The following is a 26145-nucleotide window of genomic DNA, read 5'->3' on the forward strand; positions in this document are numbered from 1 at the left end:
CGGTTTCGAACCCGGTCCGTCCCCGCCGGTCCGGGAGCACGGGGCCCGCTCCCAGGGCCGCCCCGCACCCGCCCGGGCCTGCGGCCCGCTCCGAGAGGTACTTCGGACACTCCCAGGCCTGGGGCTCGCCCTGAGGGGCTCTTCGGACCCCAACTTGCCCCATCCACGTCCCCCAACCTTGTCCCATTTGCATCCCCCCTCCCGGGCTCCGGAGCAGGAGGAACGGCCAGGAGAGGAGAGGTTGATAAATACTTTATTGATTACAAAAAGAAGCTCACAAAGCAGATAGAAAAGAGCTGAAGCGTCGGCATTTGCCTCTTGGTATCGAAAATATAATCACAGGCCCTGATCTCCCTGCTGTTAAGAGGTACAGGGCTATCTTAAAAATAATATATTGCTTCCTTCTTTCCCCCAAATAACCTGTCATTAAATACTAAAAATAAACAACAACATTAAGTGAGTGTGCAGGGAGCACCGGGCCCTTGCTGACTCTGCAAATGCCCCAGCAGACATCAAATCCTGCCTGTGAGGTTTGCCATGGGGAAGAGGTTTCCTTGGGCCACGACTCTGGGCTCCAGAGGTTCCTCCCAAGGCAAGCAGAAGGGGATCCATACAAGGACAGCCTGGAAAAGCGCCGTCTGTCTGTCTGCCCACCCTCCTGCACAGCCTCACCAAACCTGTGCTCTGCACCGGGGGGAAGGTGCTATGAAAATACTGAGGAATGAAACCCAGGAGGGAGAGAGCAGGACACGTGTCTGTGACACTTGACATCCAAACTCCGGGATCCTGCGCTGAGGATGAGTCAAAGTGCTGCATCGCCTGGGAATGCCCTGGGATCTCTGGGACACAAAGGGACCAGGTGGGGCACGGGCACTGCAGGGCATTTCACCAAGGCCAGCGCAGCTAAAGCACCGGGAGAATGGTAGGATAAATTCTCTGAAGAATTAAAAAAAAACTAATCTGGGTTTTTTACTTTGTAGCAGAAGCAGGGCCAACCCCATCCCTGTCCCTCCTCCTGCAGAGGTGCCGGCATGGCAACCACTGTCCAGCCAGTGCTTCCCGCAGGCACTCAGGCTCCTGGGAAAGGCACAGGGTACAGCCACACATCACTTCTCTCTCCATCCATCCCGAGCATGGCTCTGCTTCCAGCCCAGCCGCTCCAGGAAGGCTGTGGCTCCTCGGCCACGATGTATCCTGGGAAATCCGGGGCCAGGCTGGCAGGAGAAGCAGGGCACGGGTGGCACAGGGAAGAGCGGGATGTGTGGTCACTGCAGTGTCTGCCCCCAGCGTCCTGCGCTACAGCTGCTGCTGGTACTGGCTCTCTGTGGCAGTGAAGAAATCCTCCAGAACGCTCTGTGCGTACTCAAAGGTGGGACGGTCCTCAGGCCTGGCCTTCCAGCACCTCATCATGATGTCGTACAGCTCCTCGGGGCAGTTCTCCGTGCGGGGCATCCGGTACCCGCGCTCCAGCGCCCTGATCACCTCCACGTTCGACATCCCTGGAGAAACAGGGAGGCAAAGGTGGACGCCACACACGTGGATTTCTTTAAAAGGCATACAAACCCCACGCCCAAACCTGCTCACCCTATGGGCAATGTCACCAGGAAGGAAAAAGAGTGGTTAGAGGGGTTGGGAAGGGGGAACTGCTGCTCCGGGTCAGGGAAACATGCAGACAAACGACACGCTGGGTTAGTTGTGGCGTGGAGCTTTGTACCCCAGAGCAGATGGGACTTATAATCACTTTGTATAAATTAAAATAAAAAAAAAAATAAAGGCTCCACGTCTCCCTGTGCTGAGTCTGTAACGAGCCATTGCTTCCAATGAAAACAGGTCAGTGGGGAGGGCAGAGCTGCTCCTCAGAACAGCCATTTGTGCTACGCCAGATCTTTCCTGGCTCATTTACAGCAGGATTTACAGACTAATTTCCTGTTGAAAAAAGATACCAAAGTAACAATTAGTATAAAATAGAGAGTGGTCCCTACTGATAAGAGCTTACAGAGGTTTCCCATGGTGCTGGAGGAGCTTAGATGCCATGGGTGGGGCCCAAAAAGTGGAGTGTGTCTTTTGGAGCCGGATTAGAGGAGGCATTTCACCTCCCTACCTGGGTAGGGGATGCGTCCATAGGTAATGATCTCGGTCAGGAGGATCCCAAAGGACCAGACATCAGATTTTATAGAGAAAGATCCGTAGTTGATGGCTTCTGGTGCAGTCCATTTAATGGGAAACTTGGCACCTGGACAAAGAGATACAACAGGAAACATGAACTCGGACCCAAATGCTGAGAAATGGGTGGTGAAATTTGGGGAACAAGAAACAAACAGAAGAGGAGGAAGTGAAGTGATGCAAATGAGAGGAGCTTCCCTCCCCTGTCCACACACCCAGCACACACTGGTCAGTGGCTCTGAGGGATCCCTCAGACCCTTCACCCCCCAGCAGCTCCCCACCTTCCCGGGCCGTGTACTCGCTGTCCTCGATGACTCTGGCCAGCCCGAAGTCTGCGATCTTGCACACCAGCATTGCTGACACCAGGATGTTGGCAGCTCTCAGGTCTCTGTGGATGTAGTTCCTCTTCTCAATGAAAGCCATTCCTTCTGCAATCTGCCACAGGGTAACGAGGGAAATGCAAAGAGGCTGCTTGAAATAACACCCCCCCACACCCAGAGCTGAAGAAGTCAACAGCTTCTGGGCAGCGCTCAGAAAGGGGTGAGAGGGGGCTGAGCCACAGCAGGAGATGGATGTCCCATCTCTGGAAGTGTCCAAGGCCAGGTTGGACGAGGCTTGGAGCAACCTGGTCTAGTGGAAGGTGTCCCTGCCCATGGCAGGGGGGTTGGAATGAGATGAGCTCTAAAGTCCTTTCCGACCCAAACCATTCTGTGATTCTGTGGGACCAACTCCTGTGTGGGAACCGTGCTCCGAGCAGGGAATCCCTTGCAGGAGAGGTCGGGGTTTGGGTGACCAGCACAACACGACACCTTTAAGCTGCTGTGTGAAAAAGGCCGTGAGAAATGACACCCAGGGAGCTCCTGTGCTCACGAGCAAGTGACTGTGGGTCTCTGCAGGGCAACGTGTAACCGCTTCATCCACAGCCGTGCGGATGTGGAGGCAAGCATGTCACTCTCTGCTCAGGGAAGATGTGAGGCCAATCTCCAAAAACATCCACAAAGGGAAGCAGGGAGTCAACTGTTCCCCCTGCACAAAAGGATCAACAAATGGACTATGATTGCTGCAGGAAGGGTTTGCATCGCAGAGCTTCCCTGGCTAGGGCAGAAAACCACAGGGGTGGCTTTCCTGGGTAGGGTGGGGAGATGCCTGGGGTCTCCCAGACTAGTTTGTGAACAGTCAGCCTTGCCTGGGAGCAATATGGCTGTCCTGGCCCCCAGTAATTCCCCCCACCTCCATCTTCAGAAGTCTCTGCACTCAGTGTGTGCAGCTGTCAGCCCTGATCATGCAGAGGTGACCTGGTGTGTGCACAACCAACCCCCAAATTTTTGCCAAGTTACCCCATGCCTGGATGTGACCAGCATCCAGGTGGTGAAGGGGCTGGAGCAGCCGGAGGGGACACCCCCCATCCCCACCACACCAGCACAAGCCAGCCCAGTGTGAGGTGCAGCTCTCACACAGCTCTCCCCACAAAATACAGAAGTAAACAGGCAGTGCAAGAGCGGAAGGATCATTTCCATGACCACAGATGCAGTTCTACTGCAGTGACTCAGCCCCAGCAAAGTGCAAGGCTGCTGCCTGCTCATGGCAGCACATCAGCCTTTGCTCCCCAGTGCTGCTCCAAGCAGCTCCTCAGAGCTGTGGGCCAAGCTGGGGGTTGGCATGATCCAGCTTGCTGGGAACAGATGGTGTGCAGGAGTGCACAGCTGATCCGCAGACCCCGGCACAGCCCGCTCCAGCAGCCAGTGACCTGGTCTAAACCCCTGGGGTCTGGGGTCCCATCTTGCCTTTCCTGTTGCTCAGGTGTCTCTTAGAAATGTTTCATAGAGGTACCAAGCTCAGCTCAGAGGGTCCCCGGATTTGGCCCTCAACGGGGGGCACTGGAGGAGCCGCAGGGACTCAGTGGTTGTACAAATGGTTACACACATGGAACGAGGTGTATAACAGCAAATTCTGCTGTGTTCAAAATCAGGTCCTGAAAATATCCCTGAAATAATTCTCACTGAGTGCTCCTGCCTCTCCAGCTGCTTCCCTCTGCCCGTGACAGTCCTTTGGTGACTTTAGTGAACCACAAACCTCCCATAGGCGTTCCTGTGGGCCAACACGGTACTGAAGCACTCCTAGAGAGTACTCCTAGTCCCTCCTAGAGACCAGGAACTGTGGCTGGCTCAGCCTCCCAGGCATTGGGAGCACACAGGATTGTGCTGCAGGGGTCCTGTTAAACCCATGTGGCTTCACACCCCCACAGCTGAGCTGGGTCCTGCCCAAGGCAAGGCTGAGCCAGGGTAAAGCACTGCCTCAGAGCACCTTGCTGGGGACATGGGTGGGATGGGGTGGGCATGTGGCCACACTGGGTTTGTGGGCCGAGTTGGGAGGTGAGGTTTGCAGGTAAACTGTCACAGCAATAGAAACCAACAGCTTAGCCCTGGGCTTGACCAGCACCAGCACGTTCCAGAGAAGGGACTGTGTAAATGTGATCTGTGAAAACACAACCATCCCTCACCCCTGGAACATCCACAAAGCACAACAGCCCCTGTGTGGGCTGCAGGAACCACAGCAGCCTTGGAAGTCGCAGGTTTCCTGGCCCCTTGGAAGGAGTAGCCTGTCCAAACCCCCTCCCAGGCTCTGTGCAGCTCTGGTGGGCACTGCCTGGGTGCAGGGGGGGCTGGCTGTGTGCTGCAGATACCAGGCTGGGTGGGGGGAAGCTGCCACTTCTCCTTTCACACACAACTGCTCCTGTACAGGTGGCGGGATGGGGATGGTGAGCAGGCAGCAGCTGCCCACAGGGGAACCTCACTGCATCCCCAGCACTCCCAATGTCTGCCTGGTCAGACCCAGGCTCGTGGCTGGTGCTGCTCAAGCCCCAGGTAAATTCAGTCCCATCGTTCATCCTTCCCATCGTTCATCCTTCTCAGAGGCACAAGGGGGAGCAGGAGCCAAGGAAGGTCCTCACCTGGGCAGAGAAGTCGATCAGCTTCGGGAGTGGCAGCTTGTTCCCCTCATTGGTCTTCAGGAAATCCAGCAAGCTCCCTGCAGACAGGGAATAGTGCCAGGGCTGATGGCTCAGCTGGAGCCTGAGGCCATCCTCAGGGTGGCACAGGGTCCCAGGGAGCCGAGCAGGACAAGGGGACTCAGGAAACACATTTGATCCCCCACCCTGCTCCCATGGATTGGCCAAGGGGCAAACACTGCTGCAGGTTCCTTTCTGACTGGCTGAGTGCTCCTCCTCATCTGTCCCCTGTCAGGGGTCCCTTCTCTCCCAGAGCTGTCACCACATCCCCCCACCCAGCACCCTGCCCCGATGGGTAAGGCACACAGTAGCTGGAACCAGACCTGCTCCCAGTGTCCCGGGAGCTGGTGCAGAGCCCAGGGATGCAGGATTGCTCCTGCACCATCCCAGGTGCTGCCACTTGGCCCGGCCCACAGGCACCACTCAGGGATGTGGGTGGCACCTTTCTCCATGAACTCAGTGATGATGTAGATGGGCTCCTCCCTGGTGACCACCGCGTGCAGCTTCACCAGCTTGTCGTGCTGCAGCGTCTTCATCAGGTTTGCCTCCTCCAGGAAGGCTTCCACGGACATGCTGCCCGGCTTCATCGTCTTCACCGCCACCTTGGTGTGCTTGTTGTAGGTAGCTGGAGGGTGGCACAACAGACCATTCCCAGGCTGCACTGGGAGCACTGGGTTTTGGAGTCAAACTCCCCAGCCCTGCAGATGCAGCTGCTGTGTGAGGGCTGGAGATTGTGCACAGCCCATGGCTGTCCCCACACACCCAGCCCTGAGCAGGGCCACCTCCATGTCCCCCTGCTCCTCTCCCTCTCTGCCTCTTTCATCCCACCATCCCTCTACCTCCTCTCCCATCCCTCACCCTTCCTCCTTCACCATCACCTTCATTTTCCTCACAGCTGCCTCCCCCTCACTCTCACCCATCCACACTTCTCCAAACTGCCCAGCTCCCAGCTTCTTCTCCAGCCTCAGTGAATCCCGAGGGATCTCCCAGGCATCCTTCTCCCAGGGCTTCTGCGGTTTGGGCACGTGGCAGGGGTGGGTGAGCTTCTGGCACAGCCCATCGCTCTGACCTGCAGGGAGCAGCCAGGACCATTAGCTGGCCTGTCTCACCGGCCACACTGTGCTTCAAGGGGGAGTCCGTGGGTATTCAGGGACACCAACACCCACAGCAGTGACAGCCAGCAAGCCACAGCACCAGGGGAAGGTCTGGGAATCGCTGCATGTCGCAGCCAGGGCCACGGCAGAAGCCCAGCAGTGTCAGGCAGGAGCCCCTCAGCATCTGCACACCCCTGTCTGCCTGGTGGCTGTTTGGCTCAGGGACAAAGCCCCACCTGCGGTGGTGGGGCCGGGCGTGCCAGGGCTCACCCTTGTAGTGCTGGACCAGCTCCTGCAGCGTGTTGAAGTTGTTGCGTGCGGAGATGTAGAAGCCGCCGCTGTCCAGGGTTCGGATCTTGTAATGCTTCACTGCCCCGCCCTGCATCTCGTCCCCGTCCCGCACCGACAGCGAGTAGCAGCCTGGTTGGGGAGGGGTGAGCTGGCAGCCCCCACAGGGACATATCCCTGCTGTGCCTGGACATCCCATGCTCCCGGCACTCATGGAGCTGTCGCCCAGCAGAGCCAGCAGCGCCCGTCCCACCGTGCTGCCACCACCCCTTTAGCCCCAGACCAGCTACAGCTGTGCCCCAAACACCCAAGGCATCCTCAGCACCCAAAGCAGCCTCAAGTGCATCCCCCTGTCCCTGCCACGAGGCTCAGACATGTGGCAGCACCATGGGCTCCTGCAGGGACATGGGCCCCCCAATCCCTGCGTGCAGCACAGCAGATCCCCCGGCCTGGGGAGGGATCTCCTGAGCTCCTCTGCCAGGCAAATGTGGGTGAGGGAGGCTCCCTGGGTGGGTGTTCCCCACCACTGAGCTCCAAACACCCCTCTGCACCTTTGGTCGTCTCGCTGTCCCTTATCATGAAGGACCCGATCATGTTCCCGGGGCCAAGGAGCTGCCGCTCCGCGTCCTTCCGGCTGATGCCTTTGAAAAACCACCTGCAGCAGAAACAAAGGAATCAAGGAATGCTGCCGGGGAGCCCAGGCTGGTGTGGGGCAGGGCTGAGGGCAGGACGTGGGTGAGAATAGGGACAGTTGAGGTGAGGGAGTGTAGCACCCCATGGGACCAGGATCTGCCACAGAGGGATGGACTCACTCCTCTGTCTCCAGGGAGTCAGCTCGGGCAACATAGTTGCTGGGGATGAAGCCTTCACGTCCCGTCACCAGTGACCGCGCTTGCCACCAGGCCCCTGACCTGTGACAGAAACACCGTTGGGTCGGCTCATGGCACCTGGCAGTGGGCACCTGCAGCTCCTCCAGGAGCAAGTTCCAGAAAAAAATCCTGACAGGGCCATGCAAGCCTTCAGGAAACCCTAGGTGGGGGAATGCCAGCAGCACTTACTCCTCCAGCACCTTCAGCCGCTCTCCTTTCCGGAAGCTGAGGTCCCCAGCGTTCATTGCCTCGTAGTCATAGAGTGCCAGCACTACACAGTCCCCTGACTCTGCAGCAAAGGAGCTCCCTGGGCACCCCTCCCCATGCTGGGGTGGCTGCCCAGCCACTCCTGCCATGAACACTGGCCAGGACCCCTGCAGCACCCAGCACCTCCATCTTCATCACGTCACATCTGGCCTTCGAGGGGCCCAGAGTTCCCATCCCACAGGGATCAGCAGTGTTCCCCCCAGGTTGGAGAGGACCCAGCCACACTGACCCCACACGTTCCCACCTCCTGCACCCACTTGCAGCCCCCTTGTACCTACCATCCTCAGGCAAGGGCACAGCCACACTGGGGACATGAGTGTTCTGGAAAGTGGGACAAAACCAGAGAGTGACATTGCAGGTGTCAGAGACCTGTTTCCCATGGGGGTCTTGGCCCCCAACAGCAGTGGCAGGGACAGGAGGGCACCAAGGGGCATCACCAGCACCACCTGACACAACAACCCACACAGCACCAGCATTTCCAACCCTTCCCAACACCTTAGTTTTTCTCTCCCTTTCTCCATAATTCCAGGATTCCCATCAGGTCTTTTCTGTGCTTTGTTCCAGTGTGGCCTGGCCTCCTACCCCACAGCCAAGTCCCTGCCCCAGTGCACAGGCACTGCCAGTACCCGCAGTTGGCCCCACTGTCAGTGCTGGCAGCTCCTTGGAGGAATGGGGCTGAGCCCCCCATGATGACTCAGCCCTGAACCCCCGGCTCACTCAGCAGCTCCCACTCACCCTCCTGTTGGCGGTCGTGGGGTCCCTCACATAGTGGCCCTGCTGGATGCCGGGGTCAGGATCAGGGTCAGGATCAGTTTTTACCGTCTTCTCTTGGACATCAGCTGCCTTCGACCTCACACAGCCCATGCTGCAGCCGAGGGAGGGGAAGTGAGGCCGTTGCGACAGAGGTGAAAGCCCTGCTCCAGCCCCGTTCTGTCACAGCAGGCAAATTTTGGGCAGACAACAGCAGCTGCCATGGAGCAGCTTCCCAGCTCTTCCCCAGTTCAGAACAGGCTACAGCCGCTGGGCACCGTGGCAGCAGAGAGCCACTCGGTGTCTTCTGCAAAGTGGGACCCTCATCACGGTGGTCTCCCCTGCAGCTTGGGACTCCCTACACAGCACTGCTGGTGCCTGTGGCCCCCCCACCACGGGTCACTGCTCCCCACCACGGGTCACTGCTCCCCACCACGGGTCACTGCTCCCCACCACACTCCCCTGCTCTCTGCTGGGTGGAGCCGCCTCGAACAGCCAGCCCAGGGTGAAGGGAAATTCTCAACTTTCTCCAGCTCCCCAAGAAACTCGGTGGGAAAAAATGCTTCAGGAAGCAGCAAGAGTGGGAAACCCCTCGCAAATGAACTTCCCTTGACCGGAGAGACCTGGGTGCTGAGAAAGGAGAAGGTGCTGGTGGTGACAGTGAAGGAGGAAGCTCAGAGCTGAGCCCTCGATGTGCACAGCACAGTTGCACTTCCACGACTCTCCAGGGACATCACTGTCATATAAACACCCCATTCCTCATCCTTCCCCGTGTGCCAAAGCCCAGGGCAGAGCAGGAGCAGCAGCGGCAGCCGTGAAGCTCGTCCCCCTCACTGGGCACAGGCTCTGGACTGTGCCGGATCCATCCTGGCAAACCCACACGGCACCTGGGTTAAACTCAGCTGTGCCCCACACCGGTGCCACGGCCAGTGCTTGCTGTGTTTGTCCCACACTGGGTCAGGGCATCATGAAACACAACCATCCCCGAGGGTTCAAGGGTCCTGCTGGCACCCAGTCAGCACCAACCGTGTGGCCGTGCCAATCCCACTAGCTCGTGTGGCATAGCTGGCGTTCCTGATGTATCCCACTCCCGAGAGCCATGTCCCAGGGCCTGTGCAATGTCCCCAGTCACAGGGGGAGGACCAGGCTGGATGCGAGTGCCCATCACTCCGGGAGAACGGCTGCCCGCAGCCCCCTGTCCTTGCTGCCCCGTGCCCTCGGTCGGGGAGGGCAGTAGCAGGTCCTCGGCAGCCCCTGCAATGCCACTAAAAGGGACCTCCTCGTCGGGGCTACACCGTGCCCAGCCGGGGGCCCCTGGATTCCCTGCCATCGCCCCATCCCTGTCACCCAGGGACCGCCGCTCTGAGCGGGACCGTCCCGGCGCAGGGACGGACCCATCGGGCTGCCCGTGCCCGGTCCCGGGGCTCCTCCGCCCTGTCCCGCCGCTCTCGGGGCTCCGCTCCCCGAGCTCTTACCTCTGCCGCCGTCCCGGGGCACGTCCCCGTCCCCGTCTCGGTCCTGCTCCCAGTCCCGGTCCCGGAGCCCGGGCTGCCGCCGCCGCTTTGCTCTGCCCGGCTGTGCTCCCACCTCCCCCCATAAGACCGCGCCCCTCACGGAACGGCCCCGCCCCGACTCCGCCGGTGCTGCCGGACGGGGCGGACGCGGCCGATTCCTCCTGTACCGGGGTGACAGCGGGGACCCCCCCAAAAGCACCGCAAGGACATCCCAGCCTCTCGTCACCTCGCTGTCCTTGGGGTCCCCCCGACGGGTGTCAGAGCCCTTCTCCCCACCCACTGCCGCCGGGACCCTGCGTGGGTTTGGGTCCTGGCACCGCAGAGTAGCCCCCAGGATGTTTCCTCACCTGGCGGGTAGTGGGGGGCACGGGTGGAGCACAGACCACGGAGTCAGCCTGGGTCTCCATCCCCAGGAAGAAGAAAAGACACCCTTGAGCATCCCATGATGGGGTGCAGGACATGGGAGGTGGGGGGCATAGGGTTTGTGAATCCCAGCTCAGAGGGGTGGAGGTGCCCCAGGTCCCCTACTGGCCCTAGTATTACCGTGCCTAAACTCCTCTTGGTGCCCTATCCAGCCCCAGAGCATTCCAGCCTTTGCTCTGCCCAGAGCACCCCTGAATTTGGGATGGGTACAGAATCAGCAAGGGGACCCATGGCTCTGCCATGCCCCTGACCACGGCACTGCTTGGGCTCGGGGTGTCAGAGGAAGCAGCCAGGGCGCAAGAGCAACTCACCTCATGGGGGTTTGCATATGTAAATTTCTTAAGAGAAAAAATAATTTGCTGTGGTAGCCCCGGCATCTGCTGCCCACACACCAGTCTGGGGCTGCAGCGCCGTCCTATAGTCCCCTGCCAAAGAACATCGGCTTGGGGCCACCAGCCAAGGGCCAGCAGCCATGGGACATTAGATGGGGTAGAGAGGCCAGGGGACATCAGCTGAGGTCCATCAGGCAGCGGGGAGCATGGCCCTGTCCCTCGGCGGCGGAGGGGCTGCAGGGCGGTGCTGCAGGAAGCCGGGTCCCGGGGCAGGAACTTCCTTTTGTGAAACACCCGCAGCCGCGGCTGGACGAGTGTCACACAGGCGTCACAGGCAGCAGCAGGCCAGCTGTGGCCCCTTCTTGTCCCAGCACACTCTCGCTGGCCCCTCATATTGCTGGGGCAAGCTTGGAACAGCCAGGAGCACCCCGACTCTGGGAGTGACCTGCATGTGGTGCTGGAGTGGACAGGTGCCCCAGCCCAGCCCAGCAGCCCCCAGCCTCAGCACAGCCCCCCACCATAGCAGTCCCTGCACCCTGATACAGCCTCTACTCAGGGAAGAACCTGCTCTGCTTCCAGCCCCAACATTTAATTGAAATCTGCAGAAATTACAGGATACGTGGCTCTCCTACAGCCACAGCTGCCCTGTGATTCCAACAGCCCTGCTGAGAGCTGGCAGAGCAGTGCAGAGCCCTGTCCCCTCCCATGGTGACAAATGTGGGGACAACATCCCCCCTCCCACGTGCTGGGGCAGAGCTGGGCACCTTCCAAGTCTCAGCTTGAAGGTGCAGCACCACATTGGTGACTGCTGGGTTTTGCAGTGGCTCACAAGTAGTTGTCCTCCTCCTCCTCCTCCTCTTCCTCCTCATCCCGTGCCAGCGCCTCGATGTCGTGGGTGATGTCCGTGATCATGCGGTTGAAGGACTCGGACTCGGAGCGCAGGGACCAGCTGTCATAGCTGCGCACAGCCGAGGCCGACGTGTTGCTCATGCTGCGCTTGATGCGGCCAAAGCTGTCGGTGAGAATCCCGCCCTCCCGGATCCCAATGCTCTCTAAGAAGGTCTCAAAGTATCCGATGTCTTGGTCAGGGATGAAGGGCCTCATTCCTGTCATGGGCACCACGAGCCTCAGGAGGCTGCCTCTGTCAGGGGAACCCCACAGGCTGCTGGCAGGGGGTCATCCCATCCTGTCCCCTGCAAGCACCGGGGTCCTGACACCCCCTGGAGCACACCCAGCACCAGCACCTCACCCCGAGGACTGCACAGATATCAGCAGGGTAACACAGGGTGGCTGCAGACACTCACCCAGGAGGAGGAACTTCCTGCGGTCCCCGTAGAGGCGCAGGAGCTCGGTGCAGTACTCCCGCACCGGCGTGCCCAGCCGGTACTCACGGAGCAGGAGGGCAAACTGCTGAATCTCCTGCGATGACAGCTTGTTGCGCAGCTGCAGTGACACAGGGACGGGTCGGGGATGGAGACACTGGCAGCACACAATCTTGTCCCCCCACCTGTTCTCTGGTGCAGGGGGCTCAGACCTGCCTGCTGCCCCCCACCCCAGCCGTTGGCACTGCTGGCCTGCTGCCCATCCCCGTGCCCATCCCCGTGCCCTCACCGTCATCATGTAGTCCTGCAGCTGCTCCAGCCCTGCACCGCTCTGGTCGCTGCCGCTGCAAGCAGTGGCCAGGCTGTGGTGGGAGCGGTGGAAGGAGGGCGAGGAGGTGCCGCTGTAATACGCTTCGAACGTCTCATGAGAGCCGTTGCTGTGGGAAGATGAGGATCAGCGAGTCCCTGAACCCCCAGTGTGCCTGGCTGCCCTCCATCCACTGCACAGCACCCACCCTGGGACAGGGCTGGGGCACCACTGCAGCTGGGACAGGCAGCCACCCAGAGCAGGGGCACCCATCCAAGGGCAAGGGCACCTCTCCCCAGTCCAGGGGCACCCCCGGGGGGAGCCAGACTCACAAGGAGCTGCAGCAGCTGTAGTCGGCATCGTAGCCGTACGTCCCATCTGTGCGACAGCTCTCGCCTGGGGAGGGAGAGCCGAGATCTCATAGTGAGGCCAAACCCCACACGCTGTGCCCATGCACCCTGACCCATCAGCCCCATACAGTGCCCATGAACCCCCACCCATCAGTCCCATGCCACCCCACTTGGTGCCCCCACTCCTGCCCCCAGCCACTCACTCCTGCTGGAGAGCCAGGGCCGTGTGGGCGTGGAGGTGTAGTGGTACCCGGCACGGTCCACGCACTCAATGCTCTGGTCCCCATAGATGATCTGGAACACCTGGCAGATGAGTGCACAGGACTCCTCGCCAGCATCCTGCAGCAGGGAGAAGGAGGGCAGTGAGTGCTGCTGGATGGGGGAGCAGGCAGTGGGTGGCACACACCGGGGCTGCTCACCCTGTTGGGCACGGCAAGGATGATGAGGTTGGAGTAGGCGTCGGGGCAGGGCTCCTGGGGGTCCAGGGGGTTGCTGCCGGCATGCCGCCGCTCCCAGCTGCCGAAGCCTGTGCCGCGCTCCCAGCTGCCACCGGCGGTGCCTGCCCTCCGCCGCTCCCAGCTGCCGCCGCACGGCTGCCGCCGCTCCCAGCTGCCCGAGGGCCGCCCGCGCTGCCGCCGCTCCCAGCTGCCGCCCCGCCGCCGCTCCAGGCTGCCGCCCTGCCGGGCCTCCTGCCCGCCCCGCGCCGCCCGCCAGTCCAGGCTGCAGATGGTGTGCCGCCGCTCCATCGCACCCCCCAGCCGGCCGCCCTCCGGCCAGGAGCCCCCCGGGCGCTTCTCGGGGGGAAATGCCTCCGGCACACCGGCTGGGGCCGCCTCGGGGTGTGCTCCGGCGGGGACCGGGTCCACTCCCAGGCCTGGGGTGGTGGGGAGAGACGGGAGGGGCGTCACAGTGGGGAGGCTGCACTGCCCACCCTGCCTGGCCCCCAGCCCCTGCCCTGGCACCCCTGTCCCACCAGCCCAGTGCAGAGGGATGGGGGCACGGGTTGGGATTGTGAGAGTCCCACTGGGTTGTGGGGGCAGCAGGGCAGGAGATTAGGGGCCACTCCTTGGCTGAAGCACAGCCCCCTCCCCAGGGACCCTTCTCCCGGCTGGCAGCTGAGCTGGGGTTTGCTGATCAAAGAGCCGGAGCCCCTGTCCGTGTGTGTGTGGGACGGGACAGGGGGCACTCCCAGCCCTCTGCCTCCTGTCGTTAAAGCAAACAGAGCTGGCAGCACAGCTGGGACCTGCCTGCCAGAGAGTCCCAGGCAGTGCCCCCTCCAGCCTTGGGAAGGGGACATCTCCACCGAGTGCGGGGACACCCCGACCCCCATCAGCCCCCAGGCTCCAGCCCCCCATGCCCTGGGTACACCAGGCACTCAGGGCCAGCTGTGCCATGGCCGGTGACCCCCCGGGCCGGACCCCCGCACCGGTTTTGAGGATGAGGAGGTGCAGGGCGTCGTCTCGCAGGTAAGAGGCCGCGGCGATCTCGTGGGTGGGGATGCGCAGGATCAGCTCCTCGTTGTCGCGCCAGGTGAGCAGGAGGCAGCGCGCAGAGAGGCTGAGGATGCTGTCCTGCTCCGGGGTCGTCTGCAGCGGCAGCTCCTTCAGCTGCTGCAGGGGCAGAGTGCAGGGGGGGACGTGGGGCACTGGGTAGCGTGGGGCACCCGGTGCCCATCCTTTGGGCAGCACTGGGGAGCACCCTGGGGAGTGGTAACTCGTCTTACCCTGGCCGTGTCCAGCAGCTGCAGCACCTCATCCCGGCTAGAGGGGTTCAGGGAGGATGTCACCCATGTCAGGTGGCCTAAAAACTGGGGGAGGACAAAATCCAGGGCAGCCTGGGGAGGCCTGGGTACACACCTTCCCCCCTGCCTCTACACCCAGCCACCTCCCCAGGGACAGGACACATGTCCCTGGGGTGTGGGAAGACCTTGCAGTGGGGGGTCCTTCCTGCATCCCCAACCCACCCTCCCCCTCCCTGGCTGTTTGCTTGGGGTGACCTCATGTCCCCACCCCAAGCAGGCAGTGACCCCAGGCATCTCCGGAGACCCCCTTACCTTCACCTCCTTCTCCACGTAGTCGTGCAGCAGGATCTGGGGGTCGATCAGGTAGTCGGGGGGATAGAGGGGCACGGAGTGCAGCGGGCGCCGGTAGACGCTGCTGCGGAGCGCTGCCCTCCGCGCAGCCTTCGGGAAAACCAGCCGCTTGATGGGCGACACAAAGCCCTGGCGGGGGAACGGGCACAGGGAGGAGTCAGCACCGGGCACCCAACCCTGGCACCCACACACAGGGTCCGTGGCACCCAGCACCTGGGGACGGGCTGGGCACCTCTCTGCTCGCTGACGCCAGGTTTGCATTATTCGTGTGGTTTGGGGGGGCAGCGAGTGAGGACCCCACTCCTCCCTGCTGCACTGTGGGACGAGTGCAGGGCCTCTCAGACTCGTGCATCTCGCCCGCTCCCACCCTCCCGTCAGTCCCCCGGGACACCAGCCCCAGCCCCACGCACCTTCTTTCCCTTCTTGGCCTCGCAGTCCATGGCCGGACTCGGAGCTGTGGCCGCCCCCACCGCCCCGCTCGGCGCCGCGGTGCTTTCCTGTGTCGGAAACTCCACCAGGATGGCTGGGATGTGAGTTCCTGCCTCTCCTGGGGGGTGCTGGGACTGGGCTGGGCTGGGCCAGCCTGGGCTGGGCTGACACTGGGACCGGGTCAGGACTGAGCCTGGGAATGGGATTGGGACTTGGCTGGTATTTGGGCAGAAGCAGGGGCTGAAGTGGGCTGGGATGGGACCAGAGCAGGCACTGGGACCAGAGCAGGTGGTGGGGGTGCCCTCGAGACCCTGCTACAGAGCAGCCCTTGCCCCTCACTGCCACAGGGCTCCTCCCTGGGCCTGGGGCTGCTTCTGCTTCCCCATGGAGCCTGAGCCCCCCCGTAGGTCTGGAGTTCAGTTGGGGATCAGGGCCTCTGGCAGGGAGGAGGTTGGCCCAGCAGTGGCCATGTCCAGCAGCTTCCTCCCCGGGAAGCTGCATCCTGCTGGTACCCCCCCTTCCCTCCTGGCTGCCACACCAGGACCAGCACCCCCACAGCCACCCTGCTCTGTTCCTGGAGTCCCCAAGAACCCCATGACAGACGCATCATCCTGCCCCACTTCAGACCCCACCCATGAGCTGGAGGTGCCAGCAAGGACAGGATCCCACAGGCAGGGCTTATTGAAATGAATTTAATATCTCATGTTGCAGCAAAATTAAAAATATACAAAAAGTTTGTGGTATACAAAAAAGTCTCGGGACGGACCCCGGCCTCCCGCTCACCCCCGCCCGTGCCGAGGGTCCCAGAGAAGAAGGTGGCACACAGAGTATTTACAGTACATGACAGCAGTCGCCGGGTCCCAGCGCCGGAGGGGGGCCAGGGAGTGGCTGAGACCCCGCGGCAGCCCCTGCCAGAACGAACTTCCCTCACTCCCTGAAGCTGGAGCAGCCCTGGAGCTGCGCCCATCCTGTAGCTGCTTGGCCCCCAGTCATGCCCCCCTTGCTGCGGTCCTGGTGGGCCAGTGCTGCCATCCTGGTGGCGCTGGGTTTGGCTGCCCCTGTGGCACAGGCTGGGGGGGGCAAGGGGGCAGCCTGGCCGAGCCCCAGGGCAGCAGCTGGATCCAGGGGCTCCCCCTAAGCCCCAGGCATGGCCAGAATGCCCTGCCCAGAGCAGCCCAGGGCTGAGGGTACCGTGGCTTGAGTGCATAGAAAAGTGTCCCTCTGTCCCACCGGCGCGGCCCTGGGGTCCCCACACAAACCCCGGGGTGAAGGGCATGGGGGGTCCAGGTCACCCTGAACGGTGTCTCTGTCCTGCAGGGGACAGGGAGAGGGGCTGGGGCAGGGGGAGCCCAGAAGCGCTGCCCCATGCTGGCTCATCCCCATCTCTGCTGGAGTGGGACCCAGCAAGGAGCTGCCACCGCCTGGGCACTGCACAGAGGCTGCAGCAATGCTGCTCAACACCCACAGGGATGAGCCCCTGGCCCCCCTGGCTACTGCCCCCCACCTTCCCTGAGGAAAAGAGACCCCCCCACAGAGCCACCCCAGGCCTGGGGCTTCCCCAGCATGAACAGCCCCCACTAACGGGGTCTGCCCGTGATGGTGGTGAAGGAGGGGTGCAGGTGCTGGGGGGCCCAGCCCCCTGCCCAGCCCCAGCCATGCTCTGCAACCTCCTCCTAAAGGGTTTCCAAGGCTTCCAGTTAGCACCAGTTAGCACCAGTGACCCCATCGATGGCCAGCCCAGCCGGCTGTCACCCCAGCTACCGAGAAATGGGAAACAAAAGAAACGTGATGCCACCACTACTGCACATCCACCCACCCACCCTGGCCATGGCACCCACGCCAGCCCTCAAGGACCCCACATCCCATCCATTCCCAGGTGCAGCTCTCCCATCCCAGCCCTCCTATCCTCTGGTGCCTCACACGGTGCCCCATGGCACGGAGGGGCTGTCGGTGCTGCCTATGCTCCCCAGCCCGGGCAGGGCTTGGCACAGCGGCTCAGGGCAGCCAGAAGCCAGTACCCTGCGGGGCTGTTGTGGGGGGCACAGGAGTTGTGGGGAAGGCACAGGGGCCATGGGTGCAGGGGGTGAGGGGATGGGGTGGAGCACGGCTGGGGGGTCTGACACCTCCCCTCCCCTGCAAACCCCTGCCAGCCCCTGCACACACTTACACACACACGCAGACACACAGAGAGACAAACACACGCACCCCACTGGGACAGTCCCGGCCCAGGGCGGGGCACAGGGTACATTCAGCACAGCCCCTCGGTGGGGGCTGACAGATCCGGGCAGGACCAGGGACACATTCAAACCCGGAGCCCAGGGCAGTCCCACTCCTCTGGGGAGGCAGGAGCAGGCAGGGGCAGGCAAGGCAGGGACAGGGAGGAGGCTGGGTGGACACGGGGTGAGGCCAGGGGAGGGAGGATCCCAGCTCAGGTTTACACTGAGGCTCTGGAGGGGGCTGATGCCGACGGGGGAGTAAATGGAAAAGCTCTCGGGTGGGAAGAGATGCCAAACCCGAGAGAGGAGAACGGCTGGGTGTGAATCCCACTTTAGGGAACCCAGGGAACGCCAGCGGCCCCACACACACTCCTCAGCAGTGCCAGCCAGGCCCTGCAACCCCCGGCCCCAGCGGAGGTAGAAAATGTCACACAAAACATCACCAGGTGAAAACAAACCCGATGAGATGAAGAAGTTCCTGTGGGAATGGTGGGGAGGATGAGGCATAGCCATCCCAGCCACAGCTGGGATGCCAGCTCAGAACCAGGGGGGCAGGGTTTGTGCCCACCCCAGGCCAGGGTCTGTGCCCCACAGGACAGTGGGGTTGGGAACATGGCTCAACCCTGAGCCAGGGGGAACTGAGGATGGAGATGAAGGGGCTCCCCAAGGGTTGGTGCTGCAGGGTGTGGGGGAATTGTGAGACATTGGGAGGGCTGGACAGACCGCAGTTGTCCCTGTCCCAGCTTCCTGTGGGTGACAAGCCCCATGCACACCCCAGTGCAGCCACGTCCCAGCCCCATGGCTCTGCCATGGCACAGGCACCAGTGTCCCCATGTGCTGCCCACCACGCCCCACTGTGCCCCACCGTGCCCCACCGTGCCCCCAGCTCAGGGTGCCCCCAGTCCCCATCCTGCACCACTGACACGGGCCACAGCACCCACTGCCTGGGGCTCAGGCACCGGTGAGGTATTTTGGCAAGGATGAGCCCTGGGGGGTGCAGGGGCGGGCGCCGTCAGGCGGGATGGGTGTCTGGGCTGCAGGAGGGCGGCGCGAGAGGGGGGATAGCACCAAGAGACCTCCCCGGCCACCGCCCGCGGGGCGCTCAGCACGGCAACACGGCAGAGCCGGCAAACCCAACGGAAGGCAAACGGCTGCGGAGACGCAGGCTGGCTGGGGTGGCACCAGGGGTCCCGCCAAAGCCCCGTGCCCCGCCACCCTACACGGTGGTCTCATACTCCAGCAGCTCCTGGGGGGCGCCGGGGGTGCGGTACTGCAGGGTAGGGGTGATGGGCGACGCGTACTCCAGCGCCAGGATGGTCTTCCTCAGGCGCCGGTCGATGAAGTGGGCGTCCCAGGCTGGGTACTTCTTCCTGGGCAGGTCAATGCGGATGACGGGCCTCTCTGTCCGCGGGGCGCGGGCGGCCGCTGCCGGCAGAGTGCGGGGTCTCACCTGGAAGACGGGCACGCAACTGTCCCGCTCCCCCGGCGCCCCTTCCCGCTCCCCCCCTGTAGTCCGCGGCAGCGAGCGTGGGGGGCTGGTGACGGCGTCCGTGGGGGACCCCGGCACTGGAGGCGGCTCCTGCCGGAAGATGCAGCCCACGTTGCGGTGGCGGAAGATGGGGCCGTTGGGGTGCAAGAGGCAGTAGTAGATGAACATGAAGAAGATGCCGAGGGCGAAGCTGGAGCTGACCACGCAGACGAGGATTAAGGCGTCGAAGTCGGAGATGGTCTCGCGGTCATAGTAGAGGAACCAGAGGATGGTGAGGGCGGCGTTCTCTGACAGCGTGATGATGTAGTAGATGCACATGCGGTAGCGGCTCCGTCCCTCCTTGACGTTGAACCAGCAGAAGATGTAGATGATGCCCACCACCATGTTGTAGATGATCTCCTCCCACTTGGACATGCAGAAATCCGTCTCGCCCTGGATGATCCAGAAGGTCATGATGCACCAGTGGGTGACTATGAAGATGCCGAAGTAGAGCTGGAATACGGAGGCGAAGAGGGCAAAGGCGATGGCACGGGCGGCGATGGTGAAGAGGTGCCAGAGGATCTGCACCACGGCACCCTTGTAGGACATGGGCATCTTGTCCTCCCGCGAGTCCCGCAGCACCTTCTGGTAGGACGCGATCATCCAGGCCAGCGAGACCAGCGAGGCCGAGGCCGAGAGCCCTGCGGGGAGCGGCTGTGAGAGCCCGCGGAGGCCGGGGACCCCCCTCCCACTGCCCTGTTCCCCCTCAATGGGGTGTGTCCCTTACCCTGCAGCGGCTCGATGCTCTTCTGCTGCACCATGATGCTGAGCTGCAGCACAAGCTGGGGTGCGCTCTTGAGGAAGGCCTCCAGCAGCCTCAGCATGCTGATGTCCGCGCTCTCGAACATCATCCGCCAGTAGTAGTGGCGACGGCGGTGCTCGGCCTGCCACCGGCTCTGCAGCCCCAGGTACAGCGTGCGGAGGTACCTGCGCGAGGTTGGGAAGGGTGAGACAAGCCCCAACTGCCCGGGCAGTGGAGCTCACTCTGCCCTGCCCACGCCAGGACTGTTCTATGACTGCTGTTCCCTTGATTTGCGGCTCTGGAAATCCCCCTAGGCCAGGGGTGCCAGGGCCTATGGGGTAGCAGCCATGCTGAGCATGTCTCTGTCTTACCCTAGGGCTCCAATTTAGGAAGGGGCAGCTTGTACAAAGCCAGCTAAACATTCCTCTGCCCTGGGCCATCACCCCACTGCCCAGCTGAACATCACAGTGCCTACCCAGCCAATATCCCAACCCTTCCTCCCTCATGCAGGGTCTGGATCCCCCCCAAACCAGGAATCCTCCCCACAGCCCCACCCATAGATTTGGGTTGTCCCAGCCCAGCACCAACATCCGACTACTTCTCAAAAGGGATATTTTGGTCCCAGCTGGCACAGAGCCCACCCTGTTTCCCCCCGACCTGGCCAGGATGGAGGCACCAGCTGGTTGTGCTGTGCTGCCTGCGGGAAGCTCCCGGCGCTCGTGGCGGCGCTGCCTCGGCTCTTGGCAGGGCTACGGGCGCGGCCACACACTGGCCCTGGCCATCTGGTCGTCGGCCGGGGGTCAGCGGAGGTGTGCGTGGCACCGACGCACGCCCGGCTGAGTCACCACCACCAGGGACCCTCCCCATGACACTGGGCCAGATCCGGCACTGCAGGAGGGGACAAGGGGCCGGCCAGGCAGGGCATCCCCGGGCAGCCCTGCCTGCACCACGGCCAGGGCTCCGCTGACTATGAGGAGGGAGCCAGGTGAGGAGGGGAACAGAAAGGTGCAGAGGGAGGATGTCAGACCATAGATTCCTCCAATGAGTAAAATCCTCTGGCAGAGCAACGGCTTCTCCATCAGCTCCAGAATGTGCTGCCAGCCAACTCCATCAGCCCAGAGCATGGGAGAAAGCCTGATCCCAGCACTTTCAGCTCATCCGTCAGCAGGAAGAGGCAGGAGCCAGCCCTGCTTCCACTGCAGGGACAGCCGAGTGTTCCCACCCCTGGGCTGCACAGCCCTGAGAGCACAGTGAGGGCCATCAGCTGGGGCCACCAAGCCCCCGTGTCACTCTGCTGCCATCTGCTCTGCCCTGGCCAGCTCCACTGCCAGCCCCTCCCTTCTCTGCGCTGGTTTCAAAGTGACGCTTTAACCTCCACCTTGAGGGCAGCACCTAATTTTAGCCTTTGCTGCAGCCTGTCCCTCACTGCTCAGGGGGAAGAGACTGTGGCCACCCGGCTCCTGGCTCCCAGCACAGATCTGCATGCTGGTGCCACCTGCTCACAGCCAGCCAGGCCAGTGCTGCCATTGCACCACCACAGCCACTGCCTTGCAGAAGGGCGGTGACGCTAATGGTGGGGGAACAAACCTTGCTGGTGGGGGAACAAACCAGAGGACAGCCCAGAAAGGGAAGGCATGGAGTAGCAGGGAAACAACAATAGGAGAAGTGATGTAGAGCCCGGTGTGCTGCAGGGCATCACTGCTGTCCCGGGGCACCCATGCATGAACCAGGCTTGGGCACTGGTGACCTCGTCCTGTCCCTGTAATTAGCCTCGATAATTGGGCTTGTCAGAGCCACAGTCTCACTGTCCATGGTGCAGAGCAGCCCCCACACATGGACCCCAGAGTCCCCAGCCCTGGCTCCTCCGCTGCTCAACAAGTGACCTGCAGCCTCCCCAGCTTTCAGCGAGGGCACAATTATCCTCCTGTCTCCCTGCCAGCTCCATGGGTCTCATTAAAATGAGATTTCATCTCCCATCAACTCGCCCGAATGAAATGTTGATTCTTATTTGTTCTGCATTTGATCATCCCGTGGTGTTTCAGCCCAGAGAATGATCCCGGCGCTGCCAGCGTGGCGGGCGCTCCCCAGCCCCGCGCCGCGGCAGCTGCACGGGAAACACAGAATCAATCACTTGAAAAAAAAAATCATTTAATTTTCAAAAAAACTGATGATGAGGCAGAAACCGACAGCGAGAGCTCTCAGGGCTAATTGCTCCCTCCTTTGTATTGCGAAGAGTCATCCAATGAAATCCCTGCAGCAGGAAGGTGGTGGCTTGGGTGGGTGCTGGGTTTGCCAGAGCCCCACCACAGCTGGGTCTGTCACCAGCATCAACGTTTGCCCCCAACTCCCAGATACTGACTCCGGTTTTCAGGTGTTGGGAAAAAAGGATGAGGAAAAAAACCTGACTCTAATTATAAAAAGATCTGCTAATCATCATCCTCAGATGGAAAAGGATGAGGGACCCTCCAGTTCCAGAGTGAGCAATAGGGAATGCAATTTTCCCAGAAGATAATTTGGGATCTCATCCCTTAATCCTGTATTTAAACAAGGAGAAAATTGCTTCCCTGTTACAGCCATTTAATCCCTTACACATCCCACCAAGTCAGATCATCAGGGAGAGCTGCACATGCACCCACATCACCTCACTGACAAAGCCTCTGTGTCCTCTGTGTCCCACCAGCACCACACCCCAAGGTGCCCTGGGTACCCAGGGAAGCAGCTGATGGCACTCCTGTTTGGGGAAAGGCTTGGTCTGGCCCTAAAAAGCCCTTTGTCCTATGCAGCAGGGCCATGTGGGGACTTCCAGAACTGGGTCCTGCCACAGGACAAGCTCATATCCCAAAGCTGGGGCTGGGAGGGCTCCTGCCTACATGCAGACAGAGCAAAGCCCTGGGACCACATGGTGGTAGTCGGGGGGAAAACCTGCATTCCTAGCTCTGCCACCCCCTGTGAGCCCACCCAGGATGTCCTTGCCCTCCAGGGCTGCCACCAGGACTGAGGGGTGGCACTGGGTCCCCAGGCCAGCAGAGGATGCGGGGGCATGGGTTGATGGGGTCTTTTGGGAAGGACCTGCACATGGAGAGGGCACCCCAGGCCTGGCCCCAGTGACCCCCAGGCAGCCAATCCATGTGTGGCCCTGGGCTGACACAGACATGGGCACAGGCATGTGCCCAGGCTGTGGGACCCACAGAGACACCCTGGCCAGCTGCCAGCCCACAGAGGTGACAGGGGACCCTGGCTGGCTGCTGGGAGGGAGGCACACTGGCACACGCAGCATCCCCCCTGCGGAACTGCTTTAGTGAAGAAGCTGGCAACTCTTTGTGAGCAGATAACAATTCCTGAGCTGCCAAACCATCCAAGCACAACCCATGAGCATGGTGGTGGTGTGGGACTGGCTGGGGACAGGCCCACACTGCTGCTCCTTACATGAGCACGTGGTCATGCTGCCGACACTGTCTCTGGAGACCATCCGTGACAGGGTATGTGCATGTGCATTGTGAACAGACTGAGGACAACTAACTTTGGGATAACCTCAGAGCCAGCGCTCAGAGCTGCCTTTGCAGCTGGGAAGTAGATGTATTCTTGGGGCTGGGGGGTCTTTGTCACACGTGGGACTCGGGGCTGTGCAGTGAGACCTGTGGGTTGGTAGAGGTGAGACCTGCAGAGCTGAGGGAGAAGGCAGGTAAATCAGAAAAGGGGAGATGTTTGACAAGAAATACAGTGCTCTGACCAGGGAAAAGCCTTGCCTTTAGCATTTATCCAACACTGTTCTAACTGCCACATCCACCTGTACCGGATCCAACCTCGCTAATGGGTTTAACGAACTGCATTTAACTGGTCACCAGAGCTAATCCCAAATCCTGAGATTAGAAAGAGCCTCAGCTGCATCTTGAGACCAACATGTCCTGGAGGGTGAGTGCTGAGAGTTACCGCTTTAATTGGCTTAGGAGTCTCCGTGGTGCAGCCGATCCGAGAGCAGGGCTGACACCCCTGGGAGCAAAGCCCCCAGCCACGGCTCCGCTCCAGCTCGGGCTGGGATCAGGTGTGTCAGGGCCGAGGCTGACTGCAGACAGGGCCAGAGAGCTCCTGTCCTCTCCCTCACCATCTCCCCCCGCACACTGAGGCAGGGTGTACAGCCAGTGTACCCCCAGAGCGGCCCCAGGGATTGGGGGATCAGGGAGGGCAGGCGTGTTGGTGAGGGAAGGGGCAGGAGCCCCCTGAGCACAGCACATCTGCACTGTCAAACAAAGTTGCACACCCCAGAGCCTCCCAGGAAGAGCAGCAAAGGAATGAACATGCAGACGCCGATAGGGAGTGGGGAGCCTCTACTACAGCACTCAGGAGAGGAAACAGGATGGAAACCCGAGCCGGGAGCCCTGCCTGCTCCATGCATTGTTCCGGGAATTTGCCATTGTCTGCCCTCCCGGTACCAGCTCCTTGAGAGCCACTCTGTGCCAGCACCCGGCTCTTCCCCAGCACCCGGGGATGGAGCTCAGCAGAGCTGCGAAGGTGCAGGGCTGGCTCCATGGCACAGAAGAGGAGGGTGTCAAGAAACCATCAGCTCAGGCTTCTGGGGGGTCTGCAGGGAGGTACTGAGCTGCCCCAGCCTGCCTGGTTGCCACTTGCCCTGCCTGTTCACGGGCCTGTCCCCAGGGCTGGGATGGGGCAGCAGAGGAACCTGACAGGTTGGGGACCACCTGCACCTCCTCACCCACCACCCCACAGATACAGTGAGATCAGAGCAGGATCCAAGAGGTGTTCAGGGCCCAGCAGAAGCACTTCACCCCCAGAACGCCACTGCCATGGCCAGGCAGGTCTGCAGCAGGCCCAGCACCACCCAGCAGTGGGGATGGCAGGGCTGTGGCATCGAGCTGGGCTGCAGCTCCTCACCCACACCCACACCCACAGCTCCTATCCACACCCACGTGTGCCCACAGCTGGTGGCTCTCCCCCACCACCCCTCCTGCTGGAGCTGTGGAGGGATTGATCCCCATGCCCTCCCCGTGTCTGGGTCCCTGCTGCATCTCGCTATCCCCACCCACTTACCCCCATGCCCTGCCATCCCCTCCTGTGGCTTCAATGCTGTTACCTCCACCCATATCCCTGCTGCACCTGCCGCTCCCTCCAGCCCCGCCTGGCTCCATGACCCCCATTTCACCCCTCCCCTCGTACCTCCAGACATGCCCCAGCTGTAGCAGGTGAATCAGGCCCTGCAGCAGCCCCATCTCAGCCTCCTGTACCTCCATCCCCCGGGTACCCCCATACCTCCAGAGCTGCCCCAGGTGCAGCAGGTGGGTCAGTCCCAAAAACATCTCCATCCCCCCGGTACCCCCATCCCCCGGGTATCCCCATCCCCCCCGTACACCCACACCCCCTCTAGCCCCACAACCTCCCCGTACCTCCAGACCTGCCCCAGCTGCAGCAGGTGGATCAGGCCCTGCAGCAGCCAGACGCAGAGGCGGCAGCAGCCGCGGGGGCCGCTGTCCTTGGTGCCGGCGCCGCTGTCCTTGGTGCTGGCGGCGAAGTCGTAGACGAACCACCTGAGGCTGAGCATCTGCACCACGAGCGAGGGCAGCAGCACGAACAGCAGCGTCAGCCCGAACCACCACCGCTGCCCCCGCACGTAGTAATGGGCCGCCAGCCACAGGTCCGAGGCGCCGTCCGCGAAGCAGACGAGCAGCGCGCAGAACACCCAGCACCCGTCCCGCAGCCGGTACCGCCGCGCCGGGGGCGCCGCGCCCGCCGCCCGCCGCTCGCCGCCGTCCTCGGGGCTCTCCAGCAGCACGGCCGGGCCGCCGCCGCCGCCGTCCGACTTCGCGGCCATGTTGTCGGGGGAAAGGAGGAGAAAGGAGGGAGCGGGAGAGACTTCCGGAGGGATGGAGCCCGCCCCGGCAGCGCCCGCCCCCGCCGGCCTCGCCCCGCGCCCGCCGCCGACACCGGCTCCCCCCCCGGCCGGCGCCGGGAGCCCGCGGCGGGTCCCGCCGCTCCCCGCCACCCCCCCCGGAAGGGGCGGCCGCCCCGCCCGCCGGCGCCGCGGGGTCCCGGGGGAGCACTCGGTGCCGGTGGGCGCCGCCCCGCGCTGGGAAGGGCGACCGGCCCCTCCCCCGAGTGGCACCGACCCACCCGGGTCCCCGCCGGGAAGAGCCGCGCGGACCCGCCGAGCACCGCGCGGTGCCAGCGGGGACCCCTCTGCACCCCACCCCGGAGCCGGTGGAACCCCCCGGGGCAGCGGCCGAGGTGTCAGACCATCCCCTCCCCGGCCCAACGAGGATCGGAGCTCCCCGGGCAGCTGCTGGGCGGCCCCGGGCTCCCCCGGTCACCAAGGCTCAGCCTGCCCGTGGGACCAGCCCCGGAGTGGGCCAGGGTGGGATGAACCTCCCAAGGTCTCTGTGGGTGGAGGGGTGGGTGCCTCTGCTCCTCCAGGGCTGGGTCAGGGCCACAGACCACCAGGG

General features: G+C 62.3%; 3 protein-coding genes across 3 annotated transcripts; all 3 read right to left on the reverse strand.

Annotated features, from left to right (window-relative positions):
* Positions 1–1200: 1200 nt before the first annotated feature.
* On the reverse strand, positions 1201–10005 carry HCK (HCK proto-oncogene, Src family tyrosine kinase). The gene is made up of 13 exons (XM_027721751.2): positions 9914–10005; positions 8424–8553; positions 7967–8009; positions 7611–7710; positions 7365–7463; positions 7104–7207; positions 6535–6684; positions 6087–6239; positions 5613–5795; positions 5114–5190; positions 2445–2598; positions 2102–2233; positions 1201–1499 (listed from the first exon to the last, which is right to left on the reverse strand). Exons 2-13 carry the CDS (start codon positions 8550–8552, stop codon positions 1297–1299), a joined length of 1527 nt encoding a protein of 508 aa, XP_027577552.1. The 5' UTR covers position 8553; positions 9914–10005; the 3' UTR covers positions 1201–1296.
* A 1242-nt stretch (positions 10006–11247) lies between these two features.
* CCM2L (CCM2 like scaffold protein) lies at positions 11248–15287 on the reverse strand. Its single transcript, XM_027721747.2, has 10 exons — positions 15189–15287; positions 14740–14907; positions 14410–14493; positions 14113–14296; positions 13106–13560; positions 12890–13025; positions 12669–12732; positions 12319–12466; positions 12012–12150; positions 11248–11813 (listed from the first exon to the last, which is right to left on the reverse strand). The coding sequence occupies exons 1-10, from the start codon at positions 15216–15218 to the stop codon at positions 11533–11535; spliced, it is 1689 nt and encodes a 562-aa protein (XP_027577548.2). The 5' UTR covers positions 15219–15287; the 3' UTR covers positions 11248–11532.
* Positions 15288–15885: 598 nt separating this feature from the next.
* Positions 15886–25563, reverse strand: XKR7 (XK related 7). The gene is made up of 3 exons (XM_027721748.2): positions 25093–25563; positions 19679–19878; positions 15886–19592 (listed from the first exon to the last, which is right to left on the reverse strand). Exons 1-3 carry the CDS (start codon positions 25515–25517, stop codon positions 18640–18642), a joined length of 1578 nt encoding a protein of 525 aa, XP_027577549.1. The 5' UTR covers positions 25518–25563; the 3' UTR covers positions 15886–18639.
* Between the last annotated feature and the right edge of the window lie 582 nt (positions 25564–26145).

The sequence above is a fragment of the Pipra filicauda genome, unplaced genomic scaffold, assembly GCF_003945595.2.
Source record: "Pipra filicauda isolate LSUMZ 115617 unplaced genomic scaffold, ASM394559v2 scaffold385_size793830_pilon, whole genome shotgun sequence".
NCBI lineage: Eukaryota > Metazoa > Chordata > Aves > Passeriformes > Pipridae > Pipra > Pipra filicauda.